Source organism: Dromaius novaehollandiae, chromosome 15 (assembly GCF_036370855.1).
Source record: "Dromaius novaehollandiae isolate bDroNov1 chromosome 15, bDroNov1.hap1, whole genome shotgun sequence".
NCBI lineage: Eukaryota > Metazoa > Chordata > Aves > Casuariiformes > Dromaiidae > Dromaius > Dromaius novaehollandiae.
The window spans coordinates 15,272,990-15,288,457 of NC_088112.1; the positions used below are offsets into that span (position 1 = coordinate 15,272,990).

The 15,468-nt window shown below is 41.0% G+C and overlaps 1 protein-coding gene across 1 annotated transcript; it reads right to left on the reverse strand.

The window, feature by feature from the left end:
• Positions 1–493: 493 nt before the first annotated feature.
• C15H5orf47 (chromosome 15 C5orf47 homolog) lies at positions 494–8,007 on the reverse strand. The gene is made up of 5 exons (XM_026122598.2): positions 7,728–8,007; positions 6,154–6,242; positions 4,569–4,671; positions 1,757–1,806; positions 494–687 (listed from the first exon to the last, which is right to left on the reverse strand). Exons 1-5 carry the CDS (start codon positions 8,005–8,007, stop codon positions 661–663), a joined length of 549 nt encoding a protein of 182 aa, XP_025978383.2. The 3' UTR covers positions 494–660.
• Between the last annotated feature and the right edge of the window lie 7,461 nt (positions 8,008–15,468).

A 15,468-nucleotide genomic window follows, 5' to 3' on the forward strand; every position in this document is an offset into this window, starting at 1 on the left:
AAACTCCATAAGAGAAAAAAATTATATCATGTTATTAAAGTCAGCCAGATAAACAATACCTTCTGATTGTGATGATATCATTATGTGTTTCACAACGAACAATAAGACAGAAAACATTCACCTGTTTTCATATTCAAAATACTTGCTGAGATTCCTGTATAAATGGTTGAAAGAACAGAAGAGCAATTGCTTATTAATGTAATAAAGTCAAAATTATTCAAATCAGTAAGAATAAAAGTGTTTCTACATATTTTATGTGAAGTTCTACTTTACTGAATTTGTGTTTGTTTATGATTCTGACAAGCTACAAAACAGTATGATACAAACACAGTCAACACTGAATGTGTATCTCTATTCTTTTGCAAACAAACTGTCACAGCATTATGCTCATTAAAAAGCCTTCGAAAACTAATATCTACGTGAAATACTAGACTTAATGACTTCAGATAAATATCTCACAACAGAGATGTTTAAACCATGCTAAAATCAAACCTCTTAAACCATAGAAACACATATGCCAAACAAAAAACAGAGGACCTTATCCAGTGTTCAGTGAAATCACTTGTAGTCTTGCCACTGATGTCAGTAAGAACTAGATCAAAAGTGAAAATATCACTACTTTTTTATTTCTGTCAGATTCAATCTTCCTTTATTTTCTTGCTATACCCAGCCAAAGATGGGCTCCTCCTAGAGGAAAAAAGCAGACAAAAGTGAAGTGATACATTCCCTGTAATATAAAGAAGTCAGATACAAAGTGTGCCAAATAAATACTATTCCAGTTCTTCAGATGATATGTTGGACTGTCACGGAAAGATTTAGCTCAATAGGGCACACACCACATTTCTAGACAGCCCATGCATAGGCCACATCTATGTACATGAAATTAAGTAGTCAGTTCAGAGCTCATGGGGAGCTTCCATAATACCTAAACATATAGGCAGCCTTAAACTTTGCTCCACCCCCAAGATATTATGCATCTATTTCCCACTCAGACTCTTCTCAGAGTAGAGCTACATATATTTCTGTTGATAAAGTTGTGCTCTTTGTACCAAATACCAATACCACTCACGATCATGTTCTACATTCATAAAGCTAAAATAAAATCACATGATCATAAAGCTTGTAAATGAAATGATTCCTAAATGCTGTGGTATTCTGGCATCTGCGCCTGTGCTCTAATATCTGCTGAGGGGAGATATGAAATATGCGCATATGTATGTAGGCAAGTATCATACTTGAGCAGACTTCAGGCATATTGACCCAAGTTGCTTAACATACTGTGAGTAATCTTCTGGGGGTAAAGGAGAGAAAGTATATGATGATTCACTCCCACACTCCAGCCGAAAAGTCATTAACGAGCTATGGAGACCAGGGAGGCAAACAGCTCTAGTAGCAGAAGTAGGCTAGAATAAAATGGGAAGAGTCATCAGTACAGACACACATACACGCACACAAACACACAGAGAGCCCTGAAGTGCAGGAACACGGACTATGCCTTCGAAAAGGCAAAATCCACCTCCCAACCCTGGCAATGCACACAGCCCTTCCTGCCGAGGACAGGGCTCTGCTGCTTCCCAGACATGACTGAGATCTTGAAAGACGTTTGAGCCCAATGTCAGTAATACTGAAGAAGATGACTGTTACTTATTTATAATATTAAACAATATCTGTGCATCTTTTTATTTTGATTATTTTACTTATTTTAACTTATTTTACCATTTAAGTGTGCTTGGCAGTTAATGGACTACATGCATACCCTGTCCAGATAGGATGCCTCATTCTGTGAACTTTGGTTCATATCGCTGCCTGTGGAAGAATATTATATATAGGCATGTCACCATTTTCAGTCATACTGAATCTAATCTTAACTGTAGCTTTCCAGGGATTAAATAGCTAGTATTAGACCTCAAGTAGATTTTTGTCTCTCAAGAAAACTATTTATAGAGGCAATAAAGTACAGTATTGATTTTCTAGCTCTATTAATCTAGTAAAAAATGAAAAACTGAAGCCAGTTAATTCAGATTTGTTGATTCATATCTAAATGTCTGCCAGAATTATTCCATTTGCTTCCTGTTTAATGAAAAATTCAGATCAATAGGAGATATCTCCTTGATGTGATGTTGTTTAAAATCTGCTAATTAGAAAGAAGATATTATAGTTGATGCTTTACAAATAAATAGAGCTTTATAGTAGATTGTCAATTAAAGCTCCTGAAAAAATGAGCAACAATTAGGACTGAGGATAGAATAAGTGCTTGGGTGGCGCTTTTTCTTTTTTTTTTTTTTAAGTTAGTGGAATTACAAATAGAGATAATACTGCCCTCTACTCCCCTCCCTTCCCCCTCCTCCCCCCAATGACAAAAAGAAATGAGTATAGGAAATGTGAACAAGCCCTGTCCGTTCAGTCCTGAGATAAATACAAGCTTGACTAAGCAGCACACTGCATATCTGTAACAAACAGAAAAGCAGATTAGCAGCCATTATGTTAAGATGGGAAACCCACCAAGGAGAGCTTATATCAACAGAATTCTTGGCTTTTTCACAAGAACTTGAAATTTCACAGGCAATCACATATTAAAGATTTCTACTCCTTCCTTTTCTCCTGTTCTCCTTTTCTTTAAAAGCAAGCAAACAAAAAAACTCTGGAAGACTATTATTTTTTCTTCAGTAAATGCTAAATCATACATTTACATTAATGGCTGTGCACACAAACTTCCACAATGATCTAAGCTGTGGGAGAAAGTATATTGAAGGTGCTAGATCAAACCTTTAAAAAGGTAGTGAAGCACAGTTTTACAATGGCTTCTGCAACAAGCTTATAGAGGAAAAAGTCCTAAGTGACTACTGGGATGAAAGACTCCCCCAGGCAAACCTCCTCTTGCCTGGCAGGAAGGGAGGAGCTCAGGAGGAGGATACTCATGCCTGACCGCTGTGGAATTCTTGGATTTAACAGGAACTTACTTGTATAGGCATGAGTCAGATACAGTGTCAAAGCCACCAATATTTACTGTCTTTCATTAATGCAAATAAATAAGCAATAATATCAATGAACTATGAACAATTATAGAATCAGGCAGCACCGTAATTGATGAAAAAGGTAAGAAAGATTAGCAGAACTGGGAAACAGTTTCCATATGAGAGGGTTAACAGATGGGATCTTCTCAGGTTGAGAGAGAGAAAACTGAGCAGAAATATGACAGAGGCCAACTGAATCATGACTGGTATGAAGATTATGAATAGTAGATAATTAATACTCAGCATTCTATAATACCAGAATTAATTGGGTAGTAGTCTTAAAACAAACAGAAAAAGAAGTGCTTTTCCACATAATACATAAATTGTGGAATATATTGTTGTAGCAAGTTGTGGAGGATAAAAGTATAAATGGGCTAAGCAGAAAATTAGAGAAATAACTTTAGGGCAAGCCTTTTGGAAGCTAATGAACAGTGGGCTGGATAAAACCTCTGATTTCAGAAAGTCAATGAAGCTTTTATTGTCAAAAGCTGAGGGCAGTACCCAGGGAAGAACAATTCTGTACTTCCCATCTTTCTTCTATTATTCCAATAACATCCACTCTTGGTCACAGGCTATTGGAGTAGACAGATTTCCATTCTGAACCGGAATTGCACTTCTTTTGTTCTCAAGAAAAATATTTTTGAGAGAATATTCTCTTATCATGTATGTGGAAATTTAATCGGTATGCAACATACAAACTTTTACTAAAATAAGATACTGGCAATGCTTTACATACATTTTGGTATATGTCTTAACATGCATACATGTGCAAAACTTCTAATAATACTAACGCAAGCTAAGCAGAAGCACTGAGGGGTGAATATGCCATTTTTAACTTATCTTATAATGCATTAGTATATTCTCTTCCCTAAAAACTAATCATATTGTGATGCCAGAAATTCCAATTATGTTTGTAAGCATACACTGTATTATCTTAAATTGCACAGCAACTACAATGTCTCTAATTGAAGCTGTCTCAATGCAGAGCACCAGTTTTAATTCCCAAGCCATTTTCCAGTAATGAAATAGCTGTATTAAGGGCACAGTATGAGGACATGTTTGATGGTTATGTTAAATTATATTACAGCTACCTTTGGGGAGCATCTAATTTATTTATTGGCTGAATGAAACCAACCACTATTTTCCAATTTCTCAATGTGGAAAAAAAAATTATTATTCATCCAAGTACTGCCTTAGACCAGTCTGTGAATAATAGTTTAATTGCATATTTCATGTTTTCAGAAAAGCTTGCAGACATTTTCACAGTCTTTTATGTTCATGTTTTTCATGTTACAGACTGCAGCAAATATTTCTGCCATCTCTTCCTCCCAACTAATACACTTTCTATGAGACTCTCAATGGAGCATAAGAGTTGTTCAGATATGGCTAGAAGTGTTTAAGGTATGCAATAATTCCATAATTTGTGAGTTCTAAAGCATATTACTCAAACCAAACAACTTAATGGACCTTACACCTAGGGATCGTAAGTCAAAGCATATGCATTAATAACTTGCTTTCTTTAATACAATAAAACATTATCAGTTCATTACCTACCTTCTCCATTACGCTGACTGCAAGTCAACAGTCGACTTCTGAACTTTTCATTTTCCTCAAGCATTTTTGAAATTACTTTCCAGACTCTAAGCCAGACTTTAGACTAAAAGATAAAATTGAGCTTTCTCAATGAAGCATGTAAAAAAGTTTGTATTAAAACATCTCCTATAGAAAAGAACTTTGAATTCTCCAGGATGACTTTGAAGTCCAACTGTTTTTTCATTAAGAGCTTTTGGGGTGGAGGAGGGAGGCAAGGAAGAGAGCAGGAAGAGTGGGAGATGGATATGTATGTGGGATATACTGGAAGAATCACCTTTATTTAGAAGTTGAAAATCATGAATTACTCCATGATTTTCCACGAGTCCTCCTCTTCCTCTCTCACCTAGCACTCTTGTTCATCCAGGACTTGTGAACTACCCTTTTGGATAAGAAGAGCTATGTGAAAACTTGTGTGGAACTATAAAATGCTCTTTAAAGTCATCCAGAAAGGGAAAAAATGAGAATAATACAAAATTGCTCACTTTTTCCAGGAGAAAAAAGTTTCCTGCCTAATCCCTCCACAGCAGCATAGTTCAAACCCAGTGCTCAGATTTCAACTCAGCAATGACCTAGCCTGTTTGACATCAAATCAGTATTAATCTGTCTTACAGACATTGATGATCTTTATTTTAGAAGCATAGATCTCCATCTATAGCTGGCACAATAAACATTAAACTGGGATTGTTGACAAAGGCAGAGGCACTCAGAGAGGCAGACTAACAAATACAAATGGCTGTTAACATGCTAATGTTATGACTTTTGCTGGACCCCATCTGTAAAACTAGTTTAAATCTAAAGGACTCCTTTCTCATGGACATTTATTGCTAAAACATAATACATATTCCTCATTCTTATTGAAGACTACTTAATGAACTAGAAGAGTAATATTATAGTATGTTATTAGCTGTTCCTCTGAAGTCAGTAGTATTTAGCTAGTTTTAAATCAAGTATCTGTGACATTTCTATATTATAGTGTAGCTGATTACTTGTACTTCACACATTACAAAATCTCATAATGAGTTACTGTTTTAATAAATGTGCCTTTTTAAATTTCAAACATTTGTTGAACTACTGAACAGGAACAGAAATACTTTTATGAAATGGTAATTTTATATTGCTACTAGCATAGTGATAATACCTATTATTCTGTCCTTTGCTTATTTGTAACCTGTGGACTTTCTTTTTTCAAAATAATCAGAAGAGGAAGAGAAGCAGCAGAGTTTTTCCCTGCTGGGTTTCACCCAGCAAGGTGTGGAGCTCTCTGGCCCCAATCCAGCAAAGCATTTCAGTACATGCTTTAAGTCAATAGAATACTCTCACTCTTCAAGGTAAGCACATACTTGAGTGCTTTATTGAACGAGAGCCAGAGTTTTAAAGCCCCAAGAGAGGGAAAATAATCCCATTTTTCTTTCCTGTAAGTAAGGTTTTCAGTAACAGACTACCAATTCAGTCTTTTAATCTCCCTCATGCTCTCACACACAAAGAACAAGTGGGAAGCTATTTTCGTAGATGCAAAGGCAGCTCATTCAACTCTCACGTTTTATACCTTTTGCTTCTTTCGTTTCATTGCTTTATCAACATTTCTTGAAGGGAAGGGAAAATCAAAGGTGTCGGCCTTATCCTCTCGACGGTCACCTAAGAAGAGAGTTTAGAAAGCATATCCTGAGTGTTTACACTGTATTCCTGGGGAAGCTGTAGATTCCCCATCTTCCAGAGAGGTATCTATTTCTGGTCCCAGCAGGTTACAAAATACCAGCCTTCACATTGTACTGACTATCATCTTGCTTACATTCTCCATTAAAACCAGGGGGCAAATCAGGTCCTCACACACTTCGCAAAACATGTTTCAAAACAGTACAGCAACCAAAAGTGAAGACGTCAGGCTTCTGGGAAATACAACCAGTTGATAATTCCCTTTTCTCCCCTCAGTATGGCAGCTACTAGTATCCTGTCTGAGCTAAAAGAGGAAACGGTGACTGGGCTGAGGCAAGAAATCAGATGAATCGCCTCTAGTAGCACAAAAAAGCAGAAGCAAGAAGGGCAGGCCAAACTCTTGGACTGGTTTCCTCCAACAGCAAGGTTTCAGGGAAACCAGTGTCCTCCAGGCCACTACAGCCCCTCGGCCACCCATGTGAGGTGGCCACGTCACGGGAGCAACCGCTCAAGCAACCAGCCACCTCAGGCCAGCATCGCTTAGACTAGATAGTGAACGAGCAGGACTGGTGCTTTTAATGACAAACTCATGTAGCACTTTGCTTTGTCATCCTTAGAAAAATCACTTTTACAAGAGGGGAAAAAAAAATACAAGAGGATTATAATATCTCAAGATCAGTGAGCTTGTAAAAATCAGCAGCACCCTCCCCAGTGTTTCTGGCTGGCAACCCCGCTTCTCCAGAAGCCAGGTCACGTTCCCATTTTCACTCCGTTTCATCTCGTGCAGCAAAACCATGTTTCATAACAGACTGTAAGCAGTGGAAAGCTGCCTAATCTTTTCATTTGCTTTAAAAAAAAAAAAGGCACCCACACCCATGCCCATCCCAACTTCGTTTGGTCCCAGCGACAAAGAAAGAAAATTAAGAAACATGTTTAGGCTCTCGCAACGAGTGAGCAAAAAGTACAGTGGCACCCCGGTTAGACGGGAATCCAGTGAGAAAAGGCAGAAAGAATCCAGAAGTTTAGCGTGGAATAGAGCCGCTCCAGAGGATGTATTTTATTTTTGGCCTTATCATTTGTGTGATTGCTTTGGAAAGGACAAAGGAAGGCTAAACAGCCCGGAGCTGCCTTACCTGACAGCGTGGAGACACTGCGGCACAGCAGCGCGAGAGTTTGGGGCAAAAATAATGAATTTTTCACACACACACCCCCCACATGAATTTCACATCTTTTTTTTTGAAATCCTGCCTAGATGCCAGTCCAGTTGTACCCAGTAAATTGAGAGAAGCGTGCAGCGTTCGCCTCAAGGCAAGCCCGATGGGACGACACAAACAGCGCGACGCCCCTCAGGAAAATGGCGGGTCCCAGAACAGGAGGGCCTGAGGGGTGGAGGGGGGACTCGAGTTCAGCCCCACCGTCCCCCATGCCGGGAGGGCAAACGAGCTCCCTGGGGTCCTCAGCACATACCATGGTGCGGGCTGACAGGCTGGGTGCCGCCGTGGCTCCTCACCACCTGCGGCCGGTCCCGGGCCCTGCCCGCCGGAGAGGGCGGCTCCGCCCTGGGGCCAGGGCGCCTCATGTCGCCGCTCCGCCTTGGGGTGCCGGCCCCTGGGCTGCCCTCGCCCTCTGGCCTGGCAGCGCCTCGGGCCCGGCCGTAGCGGATGACAGTGCCGCAGCGGTGGGCGCCGAAGCTGTGGAGGTAAAGGTGCGGCACGCGGGGCCGGCCTAGGCCAGAGCCGGGCTCCATTTTGGGGCAGCCAGGCAGGGCCATGCCTGGGGTGGCACTGCGAGGAGAGGCCGGAGGGATGGCGGGAGGCAGGGCGGCAGCACTCGCCACCGGCGCCCGTCCCTCCTTGCCCCCTCTGATCACCCCACCTCAGTGTCCCAGCTTGGAGGCGAAAGAGGGAAAAACAGCCATGACCGGCCTTGCACAGTTCAGAGTCGCACACCCACAACTGGTTCACCACAAAGCTTCAGCCCTCCAGGAGGCACCTCTGGCCTGGTGACCCTGCTACAAGCGCATTATAATGTCAAAAAAAGCCCAGGCTGAGAGGGTAACCTGTCGCACGAGGCTGCGCTCGGCCAGCATTAATTAAGGTTTAGCACAAAGTATGCTGCCTTCAGCCTCGAGCCATATATTGTCGTCTTTGATGTATATTATTGATATGGATGAGACTCCAGACCGAAGGCAGTGATGTCTTTACGTGTCCCTGTGGAGATTTACAGAACAGGAACCAACGCCGTCCCTCTGCTAGAGGGGCGTCTATAGCGTCTGCTCTGATACTGTGAATTTTCACAGCAGTCTAAGGCAAACTATCCAACAGCCACCTGCCACCGCACCAGTGGGCAAGTCCAGCTACACGGTGAACAGTGTTGAAGTAACACTAGTTTTAATATGTGGGGTCATTTTGCTCTTCAAGCTTGGTATAAATGTGGGCTGTGCAATATCGAGAAGCTACCTACCATGCTTTCAATTCCTCCCCTGCCACGTTCACTAAAAAGACGCCTTCCACTGCAGCACACGCGTTTATTGGGTACCGCCAATGGTGAGTGGGATTTCTCAAATCGCTTAAAGCCCAAGTCGTACTGAATTTTGCTTTGGCATTGAAATACTACTCAATATTATTTCTCAGCGCTTCGGCCCATTTAAGCACTCACAGGAATGAAAGCGTTACAAATGAGAGTAAATTCCACCAAAAGACTTTTTTTTTTTTTTTAATCCCAACACGAGAATACGAATTGCACCAACAATTTGTGCACCTTGCAAACTGGATCCCAAAACTCCGGTGCGAACGGGAGCGATGTCCCGGCCGGCAGCGGGCTGCAAGGCGGCCCCCGAGCCCGCCCCGCCCCGGGGGCTGCGGCCCCCCAGCCCCGCCGGGCGTCCAGGGCCGGGGCCGTGCAGGCGGCTCCCACCAGATGGCAGCCTTACCTCCCGCAAAGGAGCCTGGCGGTGCTCCTGCAGCAGCCACGAGTGAAATCAGGGGGGCCAGGGAATGGGGGGGGGGGAAAAAAAAGAAAAAAGAAAAGCAGAAAAAAAAGCAAGGCCCCCACCCCCAATAAAACCCACCCTTCTGCAAACCATCCTGGGATTTTCAGCTACTTTTTACACTGTCAATAAAAAGCATTTTCTGTTCGTAGTTGAAAAAACGGAAAACAACCTCCACAGCCTGACAGTTTGCCCAAATTGTTATGTTCCAGCGATAAAAGGACCCCTACTGCAGGCTGCAGAGCACATGCAGCGAGAAGGAGGTCACAGATATAATACAACTGCTGAGTCAAAAGCCTTGGGATCAACTGTGATCTCAAAAAAAATCTCCAAACACCAGGGGCCCCCCCTCCCCTTCAAAGACCTGAGCTAACAAATTGGTCTAGTGAGGTAACCTATGAGTTCAATTTGGGGGCATTACACAGAGAGGGAGGCAACCAAATCTGGGAACAGCTTCATTAAAAACCAATCCTGGAGTGCAAACTTTGTCACATCCATTAATCACAAAGCCCCAGTGAAGAAAGTGCTTTGCTCTCTATGCTGAACATACATGGGTCTCAATCCACCCACCCCTGACCCCCACATAAACCTAAACAGCACCCAGCTCTCTTAACGCTTTGCATGAATGCTGGCTGCTGTGTGTTCCTAACCAGGAGTTTGCTTTATTAACTGACAGGCTGCTTCCTTCCTATCATCCACTCAGTGCATCTTCATAGACCGCAGTTTTAAAAGGCCTCCCAAATGAGAGGATTTCCCAACATCTGTTTCATGGAATATTCTTCCACTCTGCTGATACAAACCCACATCCCTTGTGTGACAGGTTCTGCCCACTTTCCCCACCAACAGATTGCCACAACTTTGATTTCAAAAGCGAATTCAGCTCAGATCCCATTTAGGATCTATTATTGCTGACAAAAATCAATGCCAGCTGAAGTCTACGAACGACCTGCAGAACGGGAAAACTCAGCTATTTTAGCTGCACGCTGTTCCTCACCCTCCTTTCCACACACACACAAATTGACTGTATCAGCTATTCACTACCTCCGGTGTTATTTGTCCCTTTGAACAATATCTCTGCTTCACCACTTCTTCAACTGTCTGGTTAAAAATAGATCAGATTCTAGCTTTCAGTCTGCAGCTCATCATGCCATTTGCTTTGAATTCAAATGTCAGCTCTCCAATTCAGAGCTTGCATTGTTCCCCAGATCCCATTGTTCGAGTTTTACTTTGGTCAAGTATGTGTTGTCTTCCTCCATTAACCTTGATCATTGTTTTAAAATACCATAGGTTTTGGTGTTAGCATGCCTACAGCCTATGCCAGGGAGAAGGAAGCAGCCAAGGGGACGTTACTGCATGCACATTCAGTGATTCATCTCATCGCTGTAGAAAGGAATCTCATTCTACTGTTCGAGATTTGTTGATTCTCTGTGAGGACTCTTTGCAGTGGACTTGCACAGAGTACTTACATGATTCAACATAACTCTGGCAAGGCAGACTGCTTGTGAAAGATTACTTTGTCTTGATCACTTTGCCATCCTCAAAGTATGAATCCATCTGAAACAGGAATCCTCAACACTGTTAGCAAGTTTTCTTGTGGAAACTATGCAAGTTCCGAGAACTACAGCTACAGTCAAACCTTGTTAATTACCCCCGCTGCAACAGTGCAGATAATTACTGTATCTCCCTCGTTTTCACAGACGAGTTAATAAGAGTCACTGGAATGAGGTGTTTTATTAGAATGTGGTTACTTTACAATATACACTGGAGACCATTTATTAGTATAACAAGGAATCATTATAAAAACAAAACTCACCACTTTCTGGTAAATCGAAGCAATGCATTATGCCTTCAATTTTTGCTTACTTTTAAATTCCGTAATTTACAATAGGTTTCACAGTTAATGTAAGCAACAGCACAGTGCAGCAGAGATATAAAGCGGCCAGCTGCCGTTTTAACACACCTGCATTTCATATTAATGAACTTGCATAGCTCAGATTGCTTTACAAACCATACCTGTGGGAATCACTACATTCACACCACTCATAAGGAGAAGCATATTCTCCCATTTATCCATACTGCACATAAATATATTTAGCAGATTATAAAGTTTGTTACATAAAAGCCTGAGTCTCTCCTTGAGGGATTTTCAAATTACCCAGAAGATCCATAGACCATAGTCAGAACCCAAATCAATGAGACTGAAGCCATTGGCTTAGAAAAACCTTGTGTTAAAGTATTTAAATAAAGAATCCCAATCTGAAATAAAACTATCGGGGAACCCAAAAATCACCACTGAAATGGAACAACAGAATTAAACAGCCTTATTTTGGGGAAAGATTTATAGTCAAGTGGATGTAGCACAAAGGAGGTTAGGACTACAGTTTCTCTGACTCCAATTTCCCATGCAAATGTGCAAGTTACTGGTATTTAATGATGACACATTTGTTTCCAGATTAAAGAGAGCAAAATTTTACCTCGGCTCTTTGAAACATTTGGCTGCAGGGACTACAACACTAACTGCTCCTATTGTTATTCTGGAGAATGGGTAGTGAGGTCTTTGGTGAGCACATACCAGTTATTCTCACCTGAGATAAACCTCCAGATACTGTTCACCTGCATCCTGGAAGAATATCTGTTCAGTACAGGATATAAAAAGCAAAATCACTAAATCATCCTCAGATTCAGCAGTAACCTGGATCCTCCAAGACTGTCTGTCCAAGCACAGAAAGCTCAGGTTTTCTTAGCTGTTGAAATCTAAGATAATCTCAGTCCAAAGTGTGCCTGCAGGCTAATGTAATCATCAATACATCTGTCCACATACATCAGTTTTATTTAACTACAGTACAAATATCACTGAACATACTTGCTCCTCAGCAGTAGTTCCACTTTGTAATGGTACTAAGGTCTTTGCAGAACTGTTCCAAACCCTGTACCACTCCCTTCCTACTCCCAAAGACATAAGGCTTCTGCCAAAAAAGAAACAGAGTAGGGCTTCTGTTTCAAAGGATTGCTAGTTCTGCAAAGAAAATTAAAGCAGTCACTGCTTTGTTCTGCCACTGACTTCCTCCAAAGACATTCCCCTGAAAAAGCAAGCCTTGAGGAAATTTTCTTGCTGCTGACTGAAGAACTGAGTCAATTCTGCCAGTGTGTACAGAGCAGCATCTGCCTGGGAACAGCTGGCCTGCTGAAGCAAAGCTGGGGGCTATTCCGTGCTGCTTATGATGGGACTGTTCCTCGGAAATCTAAAAATCTCATTTAACTCACTGAAAGAAAATTTAGAAATACTTGGCATGAACGGACTCTCTACACAAACCGGTACTGAGCATGTGCTTAAAGCAACATGTACTGTCTTGAAAAAAGGCACTTTTCTAAAATGACCCCTTAATGCTTTCACATGCATAGTAAGGCATAAACAATCACTAAGCAAACTGATCCTGGTTCATGAGTCAGCAGCAGTTTGAGATGGTGAGTCAGACTGATCAAACATTTTCACAAGCATTGGGTTGGAGAGCTTTGGCAGAGACAACTTTTTTTTTTTTTTTTTTTTTTTTTTTAATGCATTGCTTGGTGTGTGAATTGATACCCTCCACGGATTACAGAACTGTGTTAGTGCAGCACACAGCATGCGTCAACTGCATCTACACTATTGGTGCGTCATTTAAATAAAACCACTGTTTCTCACTCTCACGAAAAGCAGACCCAACTCATCCTACCATATAGGTTCAGAATTAAAAAACACCACATAGCTAAGAGCAACAAAACTCAGCTCATATTAAACACTAAACTTCATGCAAAACCAAAAATGTGCTCCCCCAGCTACCCTTTACCTGCTTTGTGTTTAGAGGGTTTAATCCCAGCGTTCACAATTCACCAAAATAAAATTTCAGAAAGAAAAACAAAAGCGAAACCAGACCTTATATATTTCCACATTTTATATATATACAAGGAGGACTGATGATCTTAGTAATAGATACATTCAAATAAAGTAATATTTAGAATTCAAAAGCTTCCCCAAAACAAGCCCTCCAAAAAGCCAGCGATTTTTAGTTTGGGTACCATGAAAATAGCTGCTATCTGACAGCATTAATTAGAGCATCAAGTTTCAGAAAGACTCTCCCCCCATCACAAATGGGGAGTTCAGAAATGTACTTAGAGCACTGGTTCAACCCTCCCTCCCCTCCATTCAATTCCTACGACTGGAAAGACAGCTGCAAGTATATTCTTATCCCAGAGGCTGTTTTTCATACTGACAGACTGAATCAGCTTATTTTACACAGAGGAAGAGATGTCAGTGTTTTTTCCTCATCTATCCTTTCTGAGGCTGTTATTTGTCTTAGATTTCCTGTAGGCAAGCAATGTGCATTTAGGACTGTGGCTGAGCAGGCTTTCATAGCACTGAATAAACAGCAGCTGGAGAATCAGGACAGACAGTAGAAACTGTCCAGCAACAATTCAACAGCTAAGAGACTCTCTTTAAAATACATCTTTGCCTTTAAATCTGTAGTAGATAGTACAGATTTATCCATCTCCATGGATATGGATATCCATCCATATCCAGACTTTATCCATCTCCACCCAAAATGAGGTTTTTTTCACTGACGTGGAATGTAGCAGTTCATTTACTGAAAGTAGCACCCAAGAGAAAGCTGGTGGCTAACTATGTGCTCAATGAGCAGCTTGTGCTGAAAGAAAGAGTTGAGATTCACATACTGTGGAAATCCTCAAATTTTACCCATCAGGCATACCTCCACCTTCTGCAGTCTGCCTGTAGCATTTATTTGTAGTTTCAGGACAAACATAAATCCAAAAGGGATCTGACATATTATCTTTCCTAGAAAGTTTCTTCTCAGCAAGTTAGATTGAGCCAAGGCTGTCACTACCAAGAGTGATTATTTTTTATTTTTGAGCACTCCAGACTTTTGGCATTTCAACTTATTGAGCTGAATTTTTTAGACTCTGCCTGTGAAATGAGATTTAATTTATTAAACATTCAGAGTATTTCTGCAATCTTCAGATGGGAAAAGTTCAAAATGAATATACATATCCAGAACTTTAAATCAGAAGTTCTATCCTAATGCACACTTCTAAGTTTGTAACATTTGTGAATTGAAATCAATTAGACAGTGCCTTGTTTTTGAAGGATATCAGTATTTCCACTAACATGGTATCAGGAGACTTAAAAAGCCCATATTCCAAGACCAAATTTCAAGTCTATCATAGTACTTTAAAAATCATTACCAGGTAAAACACTGATAAGCACATGCTTTCCAAAAGGCTATTTGCACTTGTAAACAATGCCAAGAACTTGTTATCACACTGGGAGAGGCTGAACCATGACTATTTCCTAACAATACTAACACAGAGAATGGATAGATAATACTTCCGCTACCAGCCAAGTCACATGCTATAAACTGGTCAATACTGCCTGGTATTATTTGGCTGGCACAAAAAGCAGTGGTGAGGAATTCATTATTCACTGGGTAGACATTCCCTCTCCAGCCACCATATTTGATCCAAAGCTTAACCAGCATTTTATTTTTAAATATTGATTTCAAGTTGTTGGAAGCATGCACAGGGAGTCACCAGCAAAACTTTTTATCCTTGTTAAACACTAGTTTCTAAAAGCATTAGCTTCTAAGTTCATATCATCTAAAGCCAATGGGAATTCAAATGATTAGCATCTTGCAGTACTAGGCTTATCAGAGCTCTATTCCGTAAGATTTGCATTTCCTGAAGCACCTATGGAAAAGAAGAGTACTCAACATCTATTTAACATTTCCAACACCATTCCTCAGATGGTGGCAGAAGAGATTAGCAGCTTAGACACTCAGGCAAAATGCTGTCTGATGCAATGGACGCAGTTTAATTCCTACCGGGGTATTGTAGTTTGGGCAGTTTTTCTCTTGAGTTACATGTGCATATTTCAATGCATGATTCTACTCAGCAGACCTGGTTCTAGACCAACCAAAATTATAGTTCACTGAAGCTTAGCTTTTTGTATCAAAATGGAAAAATGAATAAAGTTTGCGGGATTCCTAGCTGCTGAGGATGCAAAATTTATGAATCTCTTGTGCATGGTTCCTGCTGCATAGTCGATGGAGGGCAAATACACAAGGTGGTAACACCCCACATGGTATTTTAGACGTTTTAAGTTTAGACATTTTAAACTGACAGCTAACATTAGCAAGCTGATCTAAGAATGGTCTTTATAATGCCAGA

Coding starts and splice junctions, on each gene's coding strand:
- C15H5orf47 (XM_026122598.2), bottom strand. CDS start 8,007: ATGGAGCCCGGCTCTGGCCTAGGCCGGCCCCGCGTGCCGCACCTTTAC. Junction 1,807..4,568: donor CAGTCAGCGTAATGGAGAAG/GTAGGTAATGAA, acceptor ATTCTTCCACAG/GCAGCGATATGAACCAAAGT. Junction 688..1,756: donor AGGCATCCTATCTGGACAGG/GTATGCATGTAG, acceptor TTTTTCCTCTAG/GAGGAGCCCATCTTTGGCTG.